At 33.4% G+C, this 21,437-nt stretch overlaps 1 protein-coding gene and 1 long non-coding RNA gene across 6 annotated transcripts in view; one reads left to right on the forward strand and one right to left on the reverse strand.

Annotated features, from left to right (window-relative positions):
• PTPRQ (protein tyrosine phosphatase receptor type Q) overlaps positions 1-21,437 on the forward strand; it is a 280,514-nt gene that overhangs the window by 242,090 nt on the left and 16,987 nt on the right. For 4 of the 5 annotated variants that reach the window (XM_059936587.1, XM_059936583.1, XM_059936585.1 and 1 more), the window contains 3 exons: positions 12,097-12,178; positions 15,322-15,412; positions 20,361-20,437. In XM_059936587.1, coding sequence (XP_059792570.1) covers positions 12,097-12,178; positions 15,322-15,412; positions 20,361-20,437 — 250 coding nt within the window. Of the gene's footprint in view, positions 1-12,096; positions 12,179-15,321; positions 15,413-20,360; positions 20,438-21,437 lie in introns of those variants that run through there. The other variant, XM_059936586.1, reaches the window with a different exon arrangement.
• Positions 1-21,437, reverse strand: part of LOC132373431 (uncharacterized) — an 88,155-nt gene that overhangs the window by 23,463 nt on the left and 43,255 nt on the right. The gene's annotated exons all lie outside the window — the stretch shown is intronic.

Here is a 21,437-nt window from a genome sequence, read left to right on the forward strand (position 1 = left end):
AATTAGAATACTCCCTAACACCATACACAAAAATAAACTCAAAATGGATTAGAGACCTAAACATAAGACTGGACACTATAAAACTCTTAGAGGAAAACATAGGAAGAACACTCTTTGACATAAATCACAGCAAGATCTTTTTTGATCCACCTCCTAGAGTAATGGAAATAAAAACAAAAATAAACAAGTGGGACCTAATGAGACTTCAAAGCTTTTGCACAGCAAAGGAAACCATAAACAAGACGAAGAGACAACCCTCAGAATGGGAGAAAATATTTGCAAATGAATCAACGGACAAACGATTAATCTCCAAAATATATAAACAGCTCATTCAGCTCAATATCAAAGAAACAAACACCCCAGTCCAAAAATGGGCAGAAGACCTAAATAGACATTTCTCCAAAGAAGACATGCAGACGGCCACGAAGCACATGAAAAGATGCTCAACATCACTAATTATTAGAGAAATGCAAATCAAAACTACAATGAGGTATCACCTCACTCCTGTTAGAATGGGCATCATCAGAAAATCTACAAACAACAAACGCTGGAGAGGGTGTGGAGAAAAGGGAACCCTCTTGCACTGTTGGTGGGAATGTAAATTGATACAGCCACTATGGAGAACAATATGGAGGTTCCTTAAAAAACTAAAAATAGAATTACCATATGACCCAGCAATCCCACTACTGGGCATATACCCAGAGAAAACCGTAATTCAAAAAGACACATGCACCCGAATGTTCATTGCAGCACTATTTACAATAGCCAGGTCATGGAAGCAACCTAAATGCCCATCGACAGACGAATGGATAAAGAAGATGTGGTACATATATACAATGGAATATTACTCAGCCATAAAAAGGAACGAAATTGAGTCATTTGTTGAGACGTGGATGGATCTAGAGACTGTCATACAGAGTGAAGTAAGTCAGAAAGAGAAAAACAAATATCGTATATTAATGCATGTATGCGGAACCTAGAAAAATGGTACAGATGAGCCAGTTTGCAGGGCAGAAGTTGAGACACAGATGTAGAGAATGGACATATGGACACCAAGGGGGGAAAACTGCGGTGAGGTGGGGATGGTGGTGTGCTGAATTGGGCGATTGGGATTGACATGTATACACTGATGTGTATAAAACTGATGCCTAATAAGAACCTGCAGTATAAAAAAACAAACAAAACAACTAATACTAAACTTTCATTGGGTTATTTGTATGGAAATATGTTAATATAAATGTTTCAGACATTACATGAAATTTCTAAAAATCTTATATTTGTATTTGTATGGAAATATGTATGGAAATATGTTAATATAAATGTTTCAGACATTACGTGAAATTTCTAAAAATCTTATATTTGTATTTGTATGGAAATATGTTAATATAAATGTTTCAGACATAAAAAAAAAAAAAAACAGTATGGTACTGGCACAAAAACAGAAATATAGATCAGTGGAACAGGATAGAAAGTCCAAAGATAAGCCCACTCACGTATGGTCAACTAATCTATGACAAAGGAGGCAAGAATATACAGTGAAGAAAAGACAGTCTCTTCAATAAGTGGTGCCAGGAAAACTGGACAGCTACATGTAACAGAATGAAATTAGAACACTTTCTAACAGCATACACACACACACACACACACACACACACACACACACACACACACACAAAACCTCAAAATGGACTGAAAGCCTAAATGTAAGGCCGGATACTATAAAACTCTTAGAGCAGAGTTGCAAAACATAGGCAGAACACTCTCTGACATAAATCATAGCAATATCTCTTTTGATCCACCTTCTAGAGTAATGAAAATAGAAACAAAAATAAACAAATGGGACCTAATTAAACTTAAAAGCTTTTGCACAGCAAAGGAAACCATAAACAAAACATAAAGACAACCCACAGAATGGGAGAAAATATTTGCAAACAAAGTGACCCACAAGGGATTAATCTCCAAAATATACAAACAGCTCACGCAGCTCAATATCAAAAAACCAAACAATCAAAAAATGCGCGGACGGTCTAAATAGACATTTCTCCAAAGAAGACATACAGATGGCCAAGAGGCACATGAAAAGATGCTCAACATCACTAATTATTAGAAAAATGCAAATCAAAAGTGCAGTGAGGTATCACCTCACACTAGTCAGAATGGCCATCATCAAAAAATCTACAAGCAATAAATGCTGGAGAGGGTGTGGAGAAAAGGGAACCCTCCTACACTGTTGGTGGGAATGTAAATTGGTGCAGCCACTATGGAGAACAGTATGGAGGTTCCTTAAAAAACTAAGGCTAGAGTAACCATATGGTCCAGCAATCCCACTCCTGGGCATATATCCAGAGAAAACTCTAATTTGAAAAGATAAAATGCACCCCAGTGTTCATAGCAGCACTATTTACAATAGTTGAGACATGGAAGCAACCTAAATTTCCATCAGTAGATGAATGGATACAGAAGATGTGGTGTATATATATGTATATATATATATATATATATATATATACACACAAACATACATATACATACACACACACACACACACACACACACAATGGAATATTACTCAGCCATAAAAAAAGAACCACATAATGCCATCTGCAGCAACATGGATGGAGCTAGAGATTTTCACACTAAGTGAAGTAAGTCAAAGACAAATATCATATGATATCACTTACATGTGGAATCTAAAAAAAAAGATTCAAATGAACTTATTTACAAAACAGAAATAGACTCACAGACATAGAAACAAACTTAGGGTTACCAAAGGGGAAAGGAAGGGGTGAGGGATAAATGAGGAGTTTGGGATTAACATATACACACTACTATATATAAAATAGATAACCAACAAGGACCTACAGTATAGCACAGGGAAATATACTCAATATTTTGTAATAATCTCTAAGGGAAAGGAATCTGAAAAAATATATATACATATACACACACACATATAAAATGGAATCACTGTGCTGTACACCTGAAACTAACACAACATTGTAATTCAACCATACTTCAATTTAAAAAGATCCAATGAAGTTGAAAAAATCCAGTATGTTAATTGTATAGATTATCTATACTTCTACAAAATAAATCCTATATTAAATCTAGGATTAAACTCTTGGGAAAGTTTAAAAGAATAAAGATATAATTTAAAAGGCAAAAACATTGCTGAGCCTAACCGGCCCCGTGGTTTGCTTTTAACTAATTTAACTGTAACACAGATTGCCTTCCCAAGAGAGTTATAACACTTAAATAACCCAACAAAATTTTCAGAAGATAAAGATACTACTGGCTAAAAATTTTTTATTTTTCACTGTCTCCTTTCTACACTTAATTAAGTTAGAAGTTTTGTTTCTTTCAGTGACTAAATCAGAAAAAAAATAGAATAATATTGATCAATGTCACTAATATTCTTACTTGACAGATACTCCTTTTCTTCCAGTCCTCAATTTTTTCCCCCAAATTTTGGGCATCATTCCATACTAGTTATCGTGCCTATTTTAGTTGAGTGAATGTAATGGTGCATTATGTTACGACTCAAGGCCCAATCCAGTAATCATGAATGGAATTAAAATTCTCAACAAAATGAAGCAAACAATTGGATGGCTATTTTAAGAGTATCTTTCTTTCTTCAATAACTTTAGAAGTTTGCATGTCAAATTTTTATTAAATATATATGCCTTCAGGAAGCTTACCATTCAAAAGAATCCTATGAATGTGTTTTTTAAACTGTAAATCAGAATACATTTGGTATTATTATTGTTATTTATAATATCTGTAAAATTAAGAATGACCCCAATCTACTTTCACATACAGGGTTTGCTAACATAGTAATTGCTACTGTTTATGAGCAATTACTATTTGTTAAATTTTGTATGTAATGATCTCACCCAGCTCGTCCAATCATTTGTGGTAGGTACTCTTATCCCCACTTTACAGATGAAAAATAAAAGATGTCTAGAGAATTTAGGTAACTGTCCAAGGTCATGCACCTAGTAAACAGGACAGCCAAGATGATCCCAGGTCAGTTTGATTCTGAAGTATCAACATACACCTATAACTGTGTGTGTGTGTGTGTGTGTGTGTGTGTGTGTGTGTGTGTGTGTGTGTGTGTGTGTGTGTGTGTGCGCATTTAACTCTGAAGCATACTAGATTAAGTCAATATAAACCCACTTAAAAAGACAAGGGCCCATGACATCCTTCTTCAAGTAGCATTTTCTATACAGAGAATGATTCTAAGGGAAGAACTGCTTCTTTTGAATTACTTATTCTCTAGTGATATGGGGCAAAGGAATGATGGCATTTTAGTGTAGGTTCAATCTTGCAGAAACTGGAAAATAGTAGTACAATTCTTGTGACTTCAGTAAGAATACATAAAATTTGACTGATATATGAAATTCTTTGTAAAATCGTTAGCATGTTAATTGCCATCAGTTCTTTGACAGATTCTGGTCATTAATTTTACTTCTGTCTTACCTATTTTGCAAGCAATGGCAAAAATACGTGAATCCAAATAAGAAATGTCTGGACAAAATGTGAATCTGGGACAAGAAATGTCCTACAGTAGAATGAAATTTAAGATATATACTGCTCATGCTCTTATAGCAGCAAATCAAAAACACTGCAGGGTGTTTTTATACTAAATAAATAATGAATCTTTACTTCCAGATACTCTTCATTTTTCTTTAGACGAAAGGAGATTTTTGTCATCCAGTAAGTTACTGTGGTGATGCAGAGCTCTGCTGTGATTATTTTAATCTTTTCAGGTGGTGTGCTCTATATTTTAAAATACAAGATATGAAGTGCTGTTGGTTAATGTGCTATTTTTTCCAAAGCCAAAAAAACTGTAAAACAAAATACTCTAAACTTTCTACTTACTAAGTGTCCTCTATGATATTGCATGCTATTGATATGGTAAAGTTAACCTTATCAAAATGCACATTGACTTGCAATGTGCATGTCCTAAGAATTTGCTGTGTTATCATGTTGTGTTAACTTTGATAGTAAAGTAAGTTTTTACCTAGATTTCTTCACATGCTTCTTGTCCTATTACGACGACACAAGAGTTGAGTTCTCTGTCTGATGGGTGGAGTCTGGGTTCACACTTCACACAAGCTCATTTCAACTACTGCCCTGCTAATCTGTAAGGACTAAGACAATGACATTCCCTGTTCTCTGACTCTGGGGCATATACCGAGCAGCACATTTCATAGAAATTTGACTTCTATCCTGACCAATGGATAGCCAACTGTGCGTGCTTTCAAGCGTCCCCCTAATGCCCAGAAATGCCTTTTGTATCCTAGGATAAAAATTGCTGTATACATTTTGAAGGTAGCATAGCAAAATATCAGCATTAGCAGGGACCCAACAATTGATTGAGTGCCCCAGAGAAACTCAATTTCTTCATGTAAAGGATATGAACAGAGGCAGAGAGTGAAAGAAAATGCATTTGATTTCAAAATCCCAGATCTACTACAGCAGAGTTAGTCCCCATGAGCCGCAAGGCTGGATGGGATGGGGCCAAGACTCCTGACATTCCCATTGACCATGAATAGTACTCAGCGTGATTAAAACAGAGGAAGCCAGGCCCTTTTCTACTCTAATCACATTTAGCATTTTGGAATCATAGCTAACCTCAGAGAGAAATGCTTCCATTTTTATCGAACCCTCACTGTATCTCTTCTATCACCACATTTTCTTCCCCTGGAATCAGTAAACAGAGTCCTGCTCAGTCAGAGCTTCTACTTTGATAGAACTAAACTTAATAGTTCAGGTTAATCAGAACCTTTAAACACCTCTACATAAATCACGTTTGTTAAAATAGATGCAAGTCTTCTTTCAAATCTAGTTTTTTGAGGTCGCCTTCTAACCCCTGACAGAGGAATTTCTGTGCTTACCTGCCTGGCAAGCTAACAGCTCAGGCTGTCAAGACTTCTTTTTAAATGGTGTTATGTCATCTGTCTCCTCTTCATTAGGTCCCCTCACTAAGAACCTTTGCCCATCTCTTCACACAGCTGCTGGCAGTGTCTTCATCCTCTCTACTGCTTCTGCCCTATTGCCCTGGAGGTAGCTAGGGTTATGACCACAGTTTTAATTTAGAATACATGGTTTACAAAATAAGAATCTGTCAAGAATTTGGTTTCACATGTGCTAATGTGGAGAGGCTTAGTAATAAGGAAAATTCAACTCTTGACACCCTGGGAATCTTATCTCACCTCTTTGACGTCAGCAGGAATGTTGCTTTTCTATATGTATTTAAAAGACCATTTCACCTTGTTTGAATAAAAGAACTATCAATTGGGCACCTACAAGTGCCAGGCACTGGAAATACTGTGATGAAAAAGGAAGGGGCACTGCCTCTAATGAGCTGCCCTTCAAAGAGCTAAGCTCCCTTAAAACCTATTTGTCCTTACAGATATAAAGAGACATGCTGAGGAACTACTTAGATAGCATTTACTAATTGATTATTTTTCTAGATAATAAGAAAAATATTGCATTACTCACTTATTCAGGTGGCATATTTACCTTATAAAGTGAAGTTTTAGAGTCAGCTGTATAGTACTAGCCACTGGTTGGGATAATATTTTTAATTTGTATTGAGGACCAGAGAAAAGTCATTGGTGATTTGATAAAAGAAAGGAGGGTCTGAAAGGATACTATTTGAAAGCCTATACCAAATAAAAACAATAGGAAAAAACAAAAATTAAGATCCCTTTGAAAGCATTACAGTAAATGCTTTGGATAAGTAACAGAATATCATTGTAGAAATAAATGTAAATGTTGGAATAATGAATTGAAATATATAAACAATATTTTACAAAACTTGGAAAGATCAATTAACATGTTTTACCAGAAAGATAGATTCTTCAGAGATTTTTAGTTGAATATGAAGTACATGTTAGTGTGACAAATACATATTTTTACATTAAAGCAATAAAATTTGAGGTTCTTTTCTTTTTAACCTAACTTACCCAGTTAAGTAGAAAACACTGCTTCTCAATTTGTCTTATTCCACTGGTAATGCTGATTTAAGCTGCTCATCTATAGGCTATCATCTATGGCTCTCTATTTGCACTATATTTTAATTCCCTATAGATTTCAACTAATTGACCTTGAGGTAAAGCTGAGTCTCTGTGACAATATGGTCTTCAATCACCACTGCCAACATAAATAAATGGTTCCTCTCTGGATCTATCAAGAGTAATCTGAGTGGAATTTAAGTTTTTGATAGACTTTGAAAAAAAAATGAGCCCAGACATGAAATAATACCCTTTTCAACAAAAGGGCACAGGATTTAAGCTAAGATTCATGTAATAAAAAGTGTTTAGCCCTTTATATTGGAAAGTGGTCAGTTATCTTATTGAAATCTGAACGATTCCCAAATTGATTTATACACTAATGAACTGAATATGATTTGACAGTATCCTTCACTGTTGTATTGTAAGTGAATAAAATAAGAGGACTATACCAGTCTAACATGCTCTCCATGTAACGATTTTTTAAGTTTTTTAAAATGTTAATAGAAAGTTTTTTATTTGAGTCTCTTTGAGTGTCTCCATAGATCACTTTATTTGAAAATAGCACTCCTGAAATAACACTGTTGATTTTCATACACATTAATTTCTATGAGGTTTTTTTTATGCTTATCTAACCAAATAATTTTTCTTAAAGGAATTTAATTTCTTCATCAGTAACAAGTCAGTGCATTTTCTTCATATTATATGCCACCTTCTTTTCTAATTCCCTGAATAAATTGTCCACATTACTATTTTTTCCTGTTTACAAACAAAACTTTAAAACTTCAAAGAAAAATAATATTTAGAATGCAGCCACTAGTTAAGAGAAAAATATACAATATGAGGCCAAGAATCAAGACAATGACATGGAGACTACAGACAAAAACAAGAAAAAAACTAACTTTTATTTGAAACAGATAATTTATGCCAAAATGTCTTCTCAATTTAAGCTATCCAGATAGGTATTTTGATTTCAGTTCACACATAATTGTGACATAAGCATAGACTAGAAAATTACATAAAAACAGACTGTTAGAAGCCTTGTTTCTCACATTATGTAAATACAAGTGTGAAGAACAGCTTATGTAAAGTGATTGGGTTTAGATAAAGAGAGTGATACTGAAAAATAAATACATAAAGCCAAACAGATCTTATTTTTTAAAACCTGTTTTTTTAATTACTTGTCTAGACAAGAGTGATTCTATTGTTCATGTAATTTCCTAAGTATCTAGCACCTGTTAACTTCTAATGTGAGAGGATCTGATATGGCTTTGTTTAGACTTGTATACTGTTTATTGATGCATCTATTGATCATACTTATTTAATCCTTTGAGTAGGATCTCCTGAGAATTCTCAATCGCTTAATATTTTTGTGGAAAATTCATTTAATTCAGGTATTCTCTCATAATAATCAGAGCAGTTGTATTTAGCTTACTATGTATCTTAGTCTGAATTCATCCACAATTGTATATTTAACAATGACTTATTCACTGTCTACTAAGTTTATGAGGGACTTGTAGTAAGCCAAGTGTTAATCCTGTCCCTGCCTTCAAGCATACATGAATCTCAATACATGTGCCCTTAATACATGTACTTTTATATAGCCGTAACAGAAGGTGGAAGATGATTTGTCCATAGAAATTTAGTTTCATAGGAGGAAGAAATTATTTTCTCTGTAACAGAACAGGGTAAGGTCCATGGGGGAGTTAACATTTGAATCAGCCATTAAGCAATCAGGAAAATCTGGTTGTGGGGAAACACCTGGAACGGTAGAAGAAACTGATAGTAAGAAAATATCTGGAGTACAAACAGGGTAATGTGAAGGGTAGTTATAAGGAATAATGTAAAAAATGCAGGCATGATTAGAAATGCTTTCACATGATAATATGAAAACAATTATTACAGCCTTTATATTATTAGGAATTTATTTAGAATTTGAACCGAGAACTAGAAAACCAAACATGGCTTTGAAATATTTGTGATCACTGTTTTTTCTGGGACTCTGATTAGGAAGAATACCATAGGAAATCTTGCTGCTTAATTTAGTGCAATCTAGTCTTCCCAGTTTTGAGTAAAATTTATTCTTTTGGAAACAAAAAACATCATTATATCAGTATCAACTGTAGAACAGATCAGTAGGAGGAGCTTGAGTTTTACAATAAAACTAGAAATAGCAATTTTAATACTAATGATAGTAACTAACAGTTACGTACTGCTTCCAAAGCCAGGGGTGGACGTTTCCTAGCATTTTACATATATGAGCTTGATTTACATATATTTGCCCTATTTTCTAAATTAGGAACTAAGAAAGATTAAGTAACTTGCTCAAGACAGTATAGCTGGTAATTGTTGGATCAGGTATTTGAAGCCATTTTTAAAAGGGCATTGTTATTTTTTAAGAAAATAATTCACAAATATCCACCCAAATCCAATAGCTAGCCAGTTACGGTTTAAAATCAGTATCTCTAGAGAGATCTTTCAAATGCAAAATAAAATAATAATAGTAAAATAAAAGCAACCTTCTGTGGAGTTCTTCACTGAAATGAAATTGACTAAAAGGTATTAATCATAATTTCTAAATGAGAGAATAGATCATTAATGAAAATAGAACAAGGATATGAATAATAATCTGGTGCTTTAGCTATCTCTTGCTCTACAAACTAGCTCTATTTCAGGTTCTAGATAGCACAGTAAAAATATTTTTGCCAGTACTACCTCAAATAATCCTGGATCCTCTGGGAAAAGAGAATCTCCCCACTATAGGATGGCTGTCATTAAAGCAGATGTAGTGTTTGAATTTCACCAATCACAAACTCAATAATGTTCCCTGCTATTATAAAAGTGATCTCCACACAACTCAAGCATTTCCATTTCTGCGTGGTAGCAGGGGAAATGATCATGCTAATTCAAGCATCTCATTCATTTCTATCTTAAGCTCAACTCATTAATACTTGCCCAACCTGACCTTCGTTCCTTTCCTGTTTCTGAGGAATATCATGGCGTAGGAACATTGGGTCATCAGGCATCTTCAGGGGCTTGGGTAGTGTGGGTCTGGCTCATGGTAGTCTTTTTCTCTTGCTGGTCTTTGCTGAGGTGTAATTATTTTCAATGGGGATGCCTTGTTGCCTCCGTCCCCACTGCATGTGTCAGAAGTCTTTCCAGGCCCTCCAATTCATACACTCTGTTTTCCTGTCCCCAAATGAAGGATTCTTCTGATTCAATATCCCATTCAGGCATCTCCATATCCATCTAGTTAGAGTCAGAATTTCTCTGGTGCCTCCTTAGAATCACTCTAGGGTATTGTGAGAAGCCCACAAGCTCATCCACCAAGACTTTGCTCTAACCTGTGATTCTATGCTATGCTATGTTGCTCTACTAGGTTATACCCTGAGTTGCTGAGAGATTCTTCCTTCTGCTTGGGGACACCTATAGCATTAACCAAGAATTCTACCACTCTTCTTGATAATACTTGCTCCAGCACCTCCATATTTTTCACCAATTCCTGTGTTGTAATAAAATACACCCTTTTGACTCAGGTTTTCTTCATTGAACACACACCTCTGACCATTTTCAAAGTATTTAAGCCACATTTTTCAATCTAATGTTTTTCGTTTGTCCTTTACTTCAAAAACCATATCCTCTTGTAAATATCTGTCACTTAAGAAATACAGTGAAATCATCCCTAATAATATTTAAAATTAAAAACTTTGATAAAGGTACATGTTCTTCATTTTATTTCATCATACTTTGTGCCTTTTGTGTTTTTTGCAGTGCTAATTTGTTGTGCATGACAAATGTTATTAAAGATGTACCCATCTCTGAATTTGTGTGTTGCATAGTCTATTTAGCTGTTAAAAATTATTTCAATTTTTTTCAGAGTATAAATAACTTGACCAATGAACTGCCACAAAAGATATGTATATCCAAAGTAATTGAAATGATTGTCATTTTTTAGGGTTATATATTCATGAAAACTCACTCATGAAACAAGACTTAGGCAATTTGATGTCATTTTTCAAAGATTCACACTCCCTGATTTAGCACTCTTTATGAACAAAGAAAAAAATTTAATTCACATTAACTTTTTTAGACCAATAAATACTATGCAATATATTAAAAAGTGAGCTGTTTTTGATGTAATGCCCCAAATGCCTAACAATATAAAAGAGTACCTTCTTAGCTTGAGAAAGAAGCCAAATTATTATCTGGCCATATTTCGGTCCAAATAATATAATTTCAAAATGATACAGAATTTAAAATAATGATCAAATATCAGTTAAAGGCATAGCATGTTATACATTGCTGATTTACCCTGTTTTTCTGATTTTAATCTAGAACTCTTTCAGAAAGAGCTGTACCCTCAACTCATAATGTATTTAACACAATCTCTGTTGCAGGTTACTTAGTTATAGAAAATCCATCAAGTAAGTTTGTTAAATATCTTTTCTTCTTTTTGAGTATCAACTCTGGATTCCCTGATTCAATGAATCTTAATGTGTGGTTCCTTTTCTGTATGTTTGTTAGAAAAACCTCCAAGCTGGATATAAATCATAAAAGCATGACTAATTGCATGGTAACTGGAGAAATGCTTTCTCTCTCTCTGGGGTGAAGCCTGCATGTCTGTATTTTAGCTTGGGAAGTAATACAGGGATATTTAAACTCCTTAGGGTTTAAAAACCATGTCGTTACGAGAATGAGGTCACTGCAATATTTTATATCTTCTAAAACCTTGTAACGTATAAAATGTTTTCTGTATGACAAAGAGGTTTTATGTGCTTTAGGATTCAATGATGACTTTATGCCCTTACATTTGCTTGAAAAACTTTCTTCATTAAAATGTTAAATCATTCATTTAAAGTCACTTAAAATTTGAAGGATTTTTATACCATGAAATACAAAGAAAGTGAACTTAAAGGGGGAAGCTAATTTTGTAAGTATGACAGAGTGACTTTAAAGGGCTGTGTGCTTTTGAAATGTCCCTTGTCCTCTAACTTGTCAACTGTAAAGAGAGTGCCCAGGCTAAAGGAAAAGAACTCAACCTAACATGACTCCATTTTATACCTTTCTTTGCTTGGAGGCCGATAAGCAAGAAATCCTTTCTGCAACATGTTGAAGAGCTTTGCACAAACAACAACCTAAAGTTTCAAGAAGAATTTTCGGTATGTTACTAGCAGTTGTCACAACATTGCCAGACCTCCAGTCGTTTCATGTGTCACATTTCATGTCCAGTTTAAGCTTGCAAGGCCATGAAGGACTCTGGCCTTGATAATCAATACCCAATTACCAGGTTGATTGTTTGGATAGTAACGTTACACGGGGCAGCCTCCGGTGCAACCTGAACAGAATTATTCACCTACTGTGTCAGGAAAAGGTGCTCCTCATCAGAGACCTCCCCAGCAAGGGCAGCCTGGCCCTGTTTCTTCTTTGCTCTCTCACCCAGATGTACATGCAACTCTAGAATGCTGTATGCATCAGGTTTTGTGTGTGTACGAGGTTTGGGTGGTACCATAAATGTGGCTTTATATTTAAATAACTATTTTAGATTTAGAAACTAAATAATTCCATTTCATATTTGCCTGCTTAGTTTATGTTAGTAGTACAGATGAACCTGAGAACAGAACTTGATGTTTCCAGAAATTATTTTAAAAATGTTATTTTTAGAACTTTCCAAAAATAAAAAACAGATAAAAAGAAGCCTATAAAACACAGGTATTACTTAAGTGATCATGAAATAAATGCTGTATCACGTTATGGAGAATATCTGAAGTTAAGAACTTGTCACTTTAACACTATTTGAAAGTTAAGATTAATTTTATTGCTTTTAGCATCTTATATATCTATAAAGTTGAAATTAAATTAAAACGTAAGGCATGTGTTAGTCTACAAGCTATTTTAAAACTTGTGAGGCTCTTTCCTAACTTAGATTATTATTTTGTATTATAAAAATTAAACAGATTTCTAAATGTTACCAAAAACTTTATTTCTATTTTTTCATGAACTTTTTAGTGTGTGAACAAAAACAATTGGCTTGAATAATTCACGATTGTAATATTTCAGTCTCTCAGGGAATAATCACAAAAATGTGAGAAGATTAATGGTATTTCCTATAGCTTTTGGTTATGCTTCTTAAGTAATATTGGTCTGGATTTAACAAAATCAGTGGCACCATAAAACTCTTCTTAGCATTTATGCAGCAAGAACTGTCAATTTTTCAGGAACAAAAGGGTAGTTTCACTAGAATAGGAGCGAATATAGTTAACATTATACATGACTGAGTAGATGAAAAGTTTTATTAGCAATAACATTTTCTCATATATTATAATGAGAAAGTTTGTAGTTTAAATTTTTTTGGAGATCATGGTTTTAAGTACTTGGGTGATTTTACATAAATATATAGGTTGTGTGTATATATTAGGTAAATGTATATTCACATGTAAGGAATACGGTTTTTTTAATTGCTTTTAGTTCTAGTGCTGTATTAATTTTTTAAACTGTTTTAATAAACAAATGCATATTTGATGCATATGTTTGATAAAACTTGTAACTCAGGTCATATTCGCTTATACCTTAAATATTAATAAGCTCCACTATGTGACAGGTATTGATATATATGAATTCAACACTTAAACAGCTAAGTGACCTTGGGTAAATCACTTAAACTCCCTGTTGTTCAATGTCCTCATTTGTAAAATGCTGTATCTATCTTGTTGAATTGTGAATACTAAACTGATTGAGTGTAATACTAAGAATAGTGGCTGACACAACTATTTGCCATCATAGTGATGATTTCATAAAGGAGTTCAAATGATGAATAAGAACTGCAGACATGTATTAAAAAAAACCCAAATGACACCATATCATGATAGAGGTATGCAGAAAGAAGTGGGGATCAACTCTGTTTGGATAGCTGTCAGAAAAGACTTTACAAAAAGGTGACCTGCCAGATGAACTTTAGGATGGTGCAGAAGTCCAATAAGTAGATAAAGGGGGAAAGGTATTCTAGAGAGAGAGAATGAATGCAAAAACATAAGGATGCAAAACAGTTCCACTCATCTGTGATCCCACTAAAAAGTGGGAACAGTAGGAGAAAGAGCTAAATAGGAGAGGTTGGTTGAGGCCCTGTGTGCTCTGATAAGAATAAGACCACTGAGTGTAACATTACTATCCAAACAATCAACCTAGTAATTGGGTATTAATTATCAAGGCCATAATCATTTAAATCTATACATGGAAACTTCTGTAACTACAGAAAAATAGGTACCACTTTTCAGGTGATTCCAATTCATCTTCTTTTTCCCCTCTGTTTCTTTGTCTCTTATAAATATGCTGACATATACTCCCAAAACCTGACACAAGGAAGCTGTTCTAGGATTCCTCACTTGGTTAAAAAATTTTTTTTTCTAAGCCTTTAGTGCCAAAACACCAGAATTCAGGTGCTTAACACCGTCCCTCTTCTCTAACACATACACACACGTGTAAAATACTGTCCAGAATTCTCTTTGAGGAAAAATAAGGGAGAAGGGAAAATTATCTAATTAAAAGAAATCATTTACAATAAAGTGGGAAAACATTGCAAAACCCCACGGTTTTAACACTTTTTAAGGAATTTGGTAAATTGAGGCATTTCTAATATGGAAAACTATAAATTTCATAAATGTAAATCATCAGCTCAACCAAATAATGAACACATTTTCTTGCACCAGCTTTTTTTATGATGAATGGATAATATCGTGATTTTTCACCAAAATGTCAATAACAGATCTTGACCCTTCCTCTGATAATTCTTTATCACACCTTTGCATTCTGCTATCGATTTAACAATGCCCACTAAGAACAGGAATTGACCTTTGGCATTTTCTCACAAACTGACCAATGTTGTACCAATTAATAGGCGTGAAATCACACTGCCCAAGGAGAAAAAACAAAAAATAAATCACCGACTCCCTTACCCTACTAAGTAGACATTAAAATATTAAATAATACACAGTGTGTATTTGATGAAACCATTAGTCAAGTATGAAAAGGAGTTACTAACATGGTTGCTGCACCTCAGAGCTCCCCAAAGGGCAAAGAAATTATGCCAGAGAAAGCAGTAGCTCAACTAATCAATTCTATTCAGGAATTTTCAGTGGAAGTTCATGTCAGTTCATTACTGTTAATTTGACCTTTGCTTCTGCAGTTACGAGGAGTGTTTTCATTTTAAAAGTGAAAGGATTTAAAATAAAGAATAGTCTTTTACTAAGTGGAACTTCTTGTTTACCTCTGAAATAAACCTAAACTTTGCAATGACTTCCATCCACAGGAATTACCAAAATTTCTTCAGGATCTTTCTTCCACTGATGCTGATCTGCCTTGGAACAGAGCAAAAAACCGCTTTCCAAACATAAAACCATGTATGTGTACATACTATTTCTGGTTTTAGATAATGAAACATTTTCAAATGAGAGCAAAATGCATTTTAGCATTTTTTCTTAAATATATATTACATATTAATTGAATTATAATAATGCATTTTATTAGCAGCTGTTGAATTGTATCTCTTTTGCTTTGTTAATATTTATTAAAGTTAACGTACATGGTTTTCAGCTTATTCACACAAGGTTTACTCATGCAGGTGTAAGAAACTGTAGACCTAGTAGTTTCTTAGCTTTGTAATTTAACCCAAGTAACGAACCTCTCTAATATCTTCCTACAGACCTAGTTCTCAAATGAAAAGAGAAAGCTCACACATAACTTTGTGCATTAGTTTTCTTAAAAGCATGGCAGTGCTTTGTTAAGGAATATAAAAAATGCATTGCAAAATATTCATTGAAGATCAGAGTAAAGGTATGCTTACCAGGATTGGTTTTACAAAGGAGGCGGGCTTGTGCCTTATCACAGTGAACATGGCTTCATTTTTCAGTTAATAAGAAAAGAAACCATCTTACATGGTACATTGTTATTATTCCTTATACGTCATTAAAAAGAATGTGTCTACTGATGTGAAAAAAAAACCCCATATTATTGCTTTAAGACTTAGCAGTGATGTGAAAAAAAACCATAACATTCCTCTGCTAATAATAGCTATATATTTGATATCATATTTTTTTCAACAGATGTTCCTAACTAACTATATTCTGATTCAATACATTTTTATGTATGAAATTAAAAAGTGGTATTTGTTAAGCTCTGAAATATTGTCAGTATTGTTTCAAAATCTAGAGTTTTAAAATATTCCTAATTTTAGAGTTAGGGTATATATATTTTTCTATGTTCTATGCCTTTTCAAAACTATATTGGGGAAAATTCCTTATATATATAAATTGAACTCTTCTGTCTAGAAAGACACAGCCTTAAAGAAGGGTGTAATCACAGAATGTAAAATCATAAGGATATGGATAGGAAGAAATGGACCATATTCTGTTATTCTAGAACTAGAGGCATGAAGTAAACAAATTTAGGGAAACATGATATAGCAGGTAGTAATCTAACGGAATCTGTTAATTCCCAAGAATTAGAAAAGGATGAAAATACAAATAGCTTTAATCACCTAAAATCCTTCCCGGAACAAAACAAATCAAAGGTAAATGACTTTAAGAGTAAGTTGACAAATAAGACATTATTGTAGGAAATAAGGAATGTTAGTATTACATCTCTCGATTCCTGTGGCATGACCTTTCTTAATAAGTCCTTTTGTTTTCCCTTTCAGAGAGTTAACTTGAGTTGGATGCCTCATAAGTTTAAGAGATACGGAAATTCTCATGTTTTTATATTCATCTATACCTAAATTTCCTTCAGACTCCCTGCTTCATGCTTACTTAGTGATATTCTGTGAAAACAAATACTATGGTCTGATTGAAGGACAGTTACTGTGGAATATTTAGTATTTATTTACAATTGTATATTTGGCTGAAGTAATGTGTATCACTATATATAAGTAAATCAAATATATCTAACTTATTTCCAAAGACTAAAGAGTATCTGACTTAAAAAATATATAAAAATTTGATATGTTAGACATTTTTTAAAATGTGTCATTTCAATCTTCTTTATTAAGATCTCAGTGCATTATTTTCTGGGTTCACATAATGGCCATAGGAAAAGTCACATAATGCTAGCTTGCTAGCTCTTACAGCATAAGAAGTGAATATGAGTGGTCAATATAACTAAACAGACATCCTTAAAACAACAAGGAGAACTGAGGGGTAAGATTATCCGGATATCTAAAGCTAAGACAAAAAATAACTAGTGATGGAATTATTTTGTAAATCAAGGACGTTTTGGAATATTAAAAGCTTTGCATGCATTTTTTTCACCTTTTCTAGAGTCAAATGGATAATGTCCAATTGTATTCTGCTTTGTTCTTGATTTCAGTACAGAAAACTTATGGTAATTTTTCTAATAATATACTACATCCACATCCAATATCCTTTAATGGATTTTTAGGGGAAAGCTTTTTCTTAAGTGTCCTCTTAAAGAGTCGGAGGTCCTATAAGAAATAATTTTGTTAGGAAGAATGTTATATTTTTCAAGAATATTATTAGAATAATTTATTAGTTCAACTAATACATACTGCCTGCTATATAGTAAAATGACTAAGAACATGTGGGCTCTAATCAAACTTCCTGGGCTGCAGTTCTGTTTACCTACTAACTACTTTAGTGACTGGATATATTATTTAGTGGTGTCGACCTCATAACTTTCAGGAGTAGATGAAATAACCATGTAAATCACTTTGCCCAGTACCAGAACACAGGAAGCTCTCAAATAAATATTAGTTCTTATGATTGTTAGTAAGCAATAGATTGCTTATTTTTAAAAGCCTCTGACTTTCTGGGTGAATAAAATTTAGTAACAGGCCCTTAGAGTCTATGGTCTGGAGATGATAAACCTACTTCCCTAACTTCAGTTGGAAGACAAGCTGTAAACTCACTTCTGCCTATATGGACAAACAGACCCCCACCCACATATACATGGAACAAGAAAATGAAATGTTTAAACTAAATACATTCTCCCATTGTGCTTGCAGAGAAGCCATAAAGCTGAAATGTTTTTTTTCTCCCGTAGAGAATGAATTCATTTAATAGAGTCTGAATTTTAGCTTGAGCCAGCTAAGTGAGATTCATTGTTTCCCCTGAGTAATGTAGTAAGTAGGATTTCAAATATCACAGTGCATTTTAGAAGATATTAGCTTACAGGGCTTTAAGATACTAGAATTAGCAGCAAATGCATGCAGAAGAGATTTCCAAGTCTCTCTCTGACAGGACACTATGACCTTCAGAAGTGTTCCAACACCATGAAGAAAAGTTTAGCTTGCTGTTGACTCAGTTATAAGCAGGCATATTGAGTGAATAGAAACCTGATGGCTTCCCTTCCTTAGTTACATGACTGGCCACAATGTCATTAAAATAGGCAGATCATACCAAATTCAAAATCTTTGGGATATAAATCATTCACATAAATTTGCTTGAACAATCCCCTTTCTTTAGATTCAAACACATTGGTCAGGTCATTATGATTACTAATGGTGCAGCAAAGTCATTTAACATACAACGTGCTTAATTTTAAGAACATAAGAACGTGTTTTGTGTTCTATACGGCTTTATAAGTTCTATAAGCTTTTGTATAAGTTTTCCTCAGAGGATTCTACAAAATAAATATTATAACTATATATTATAGCTGAGGTAACAAAGGAATGGAAAAGTTAAGCAATTCACCCAGTGCCATAAATGGTAGATAGATCATCTGTAATTCAAACACAAACCCACATTTACCTATTTTTACTCCACTACTGAGTGCCTTCCCATTAAGATTAAAAACAAAACAAAACAAACAAACAAAAAACCTTCAAAATAATTAAGTAGTAATAGATACTTTATATCATTCCCTTGTCTAGTTAAAATTAGCACTGGACATTTCAATTATAATACCAACTTGGTAAAAATTCTCAGGAAAAAATAATGTTTGATACTTTTCTTTGAAGAAAAGTACTGGGTAAAGGTTATCTAATTTTGCCATACCTTAGAACAGTCTAAAGAATAATAATTAAGAGTTTGGTATTAAAGAAGGAATAGGCAGATAAATTAAGGGAAGAGTATAAATGGTCCAGAAATAGACCTAAACACATAGAGAAAACTATTTATTGTGTGATAAAAGTGGTGTTTTGAACAAGGGGGTAAGGATGGACTATTTGTTGTTCCAAATGTTAACAAACAAACAATAAAGATAGATTTTACCTCATTCTGTTTCAAAAAAAAAAAAAAGCCCAATGGATCAAAACTCAAAATATTTAAAACAAAAGCAGAAAACCCTATTAACATTCCAGAAGGAACTATGAATAAATCTGTGAAAATACGAATATTGGTGTGACAAAGACCTTTGTATATATCACACAAGAAGCCATAGTGAAGCCATAATGAAAAATAATGAGAAATTTGATTACAAAATATATAAATTTTATGTATGGCAAGGTAGCTAGCAGATAAATTGATTGATAGAGGCAAAGACAAATGACAAACCAAAAGAAAAATTCAATACATGTAACATTCTTAGTATATTTTTAAAAATAGAAAAATAGTATCATATGAAAATGTAATTAATAGAAAATGTATTTTAAATGGCCAAGACATAAGCAAAGAAGCTCAATTTCACTCATATTTAAGAAAATCAATATAAATATTAGGAGACATCAATTTGTATCTATCAAAAGGTCATAAATTAAAATGTTTAATACTATGGCAGTGAAAGTAAGAGGAAACAGTTGTTCAAACTGTTCAAGCACTTTTGTTCAGAGTGATATGATATAACTTGAGAACAACTTGTCAGTATCTTTCAAAATTTGAGATGCACAATATGATTTGGGAATTTTACTGCTGGTAATGTATTCTACAAATAGACTCCTACATATGTGCAAAAAGTTCAGTTATATTTATTCAGCATTTTATAATAACAAAATGAGATGAGTTTAAATCACCCTAAAGAGCTAAATAAGTATGTTATATTCAAACACTGAAATACTATATGGCTTTTTAAAGTAATGAGCTAGATATTGTTGTTTATGCTAATACGGAAAGATATAGGTAAATAAGAAATTTTTGCAGAATAGTGTGTATATTGCCCCATTTGTGGTCAATTTTATATGAATATATATAGAAAATCCTGGAAATAAATACAAGAACATATTAATAGTCATTGTCTCTGGGTAGTGGAAATATGGAATAAGAAGGAATTTCTATTTAAAATTTTACAGCCGTCTATAATTTTTGATGTTATATCATGAACTTCTTTCTATTACTGCTATAGTAAGAAAGTAGCAGCAATTTAAAAAGTGAATTAGCATTAATTTCTTATATTTTCTTCTAGATAACAATAACAGAGTGAAACTGATAGCTGATGCTAGTATTCCAGGATCGGATTATATTAATGCCAGCTATGTTTCTGTAAGTTGCTATTTTTATATATATATTTTTAAAACATAAATACTGCAGTATTACTCTTCAAACTATTTAAAACAAGAAATTCATTACAACCTCTATGACTTTAATGTACCAGTTCCTTACAACAACATTATGTACCCCCATTTTATAGATGGGGAAATGGAGGCTCCAGAGATTGCAATTTACCCAACGATCATTTCACTAATAAGTGGCAGATGTACAACTTCTAGCTACATATCCCCTGGTCTTTCCACTATTTCCTACGTTTGTCAGAATATTCTCTGTACACAATGAGGTCGGCCAACCTCTCTTTCAAAGAAAAATTAGTCCTATGTACAGTCATGTCCATATAATATAAAAACCTATTATGCTCTTCTTCCCTTCTAGATTTTCAGTCCTTCTAGGGGACTATGATGCCTTGTTCTTTTCATCCTCAGCTACTTACAGAACGTGCACTCCATTGTAGCTACTCAACAAGCATATCTTAAGTGAACCAACATGGGGTGAACTGTGACATGCCTAGTATACTATGTTGCACATCATAGATAATAAATGCTTGCTGCATTGGATTGAAAGTTGAATAAACCGAAGTGTTTTAAGGATCTCTCCCTCTCCTTCTCCATGGCTCTTTTGTTCTCCCAATGCTCACCACTATCATAGGTACACAGAAACCTTAGATGCACCCAAGACCTCCACTTGGGTTGACACAATCACGAAATCCCAGAGTAGGAACTGCTTTTGTGGTTACTTAATCCAACCATTCACCCAGGAAATCTTTCTGAAAAATTACTTATAATTAGATATTAGCCTCTCTTGGCATTGATTCACCTATTTCCTCCTTAAGGCAGATGATTCTATCACGAACTACTCAAATACACAGTTGTTTTATAAAAACAAGATAAGTTCCCTTCTATTTTCACCACTGACTTCAATTCTAATATGTAGCAAAGTTAACTATGCTTCTTATCATGATTCTACAGATACTTGAAGGTTTCCTCTACTG

The sequence above is a fragment of the Balaenoptera ricei genome, chromosome 10, assembly GCF_028023285.1.
Source record: "Balaenoptera ricei isolate mBalRic1 chromosome 10, mBalRic1.hap2, whole genome shotgun sequence".
Taxonomy (NCBI): Eukaryota; Metazoa; Chordata; class Mammalia; order Artiodactyla; family Balaenopteridae; genus Balaenoptera; species Balaenoptera ricei.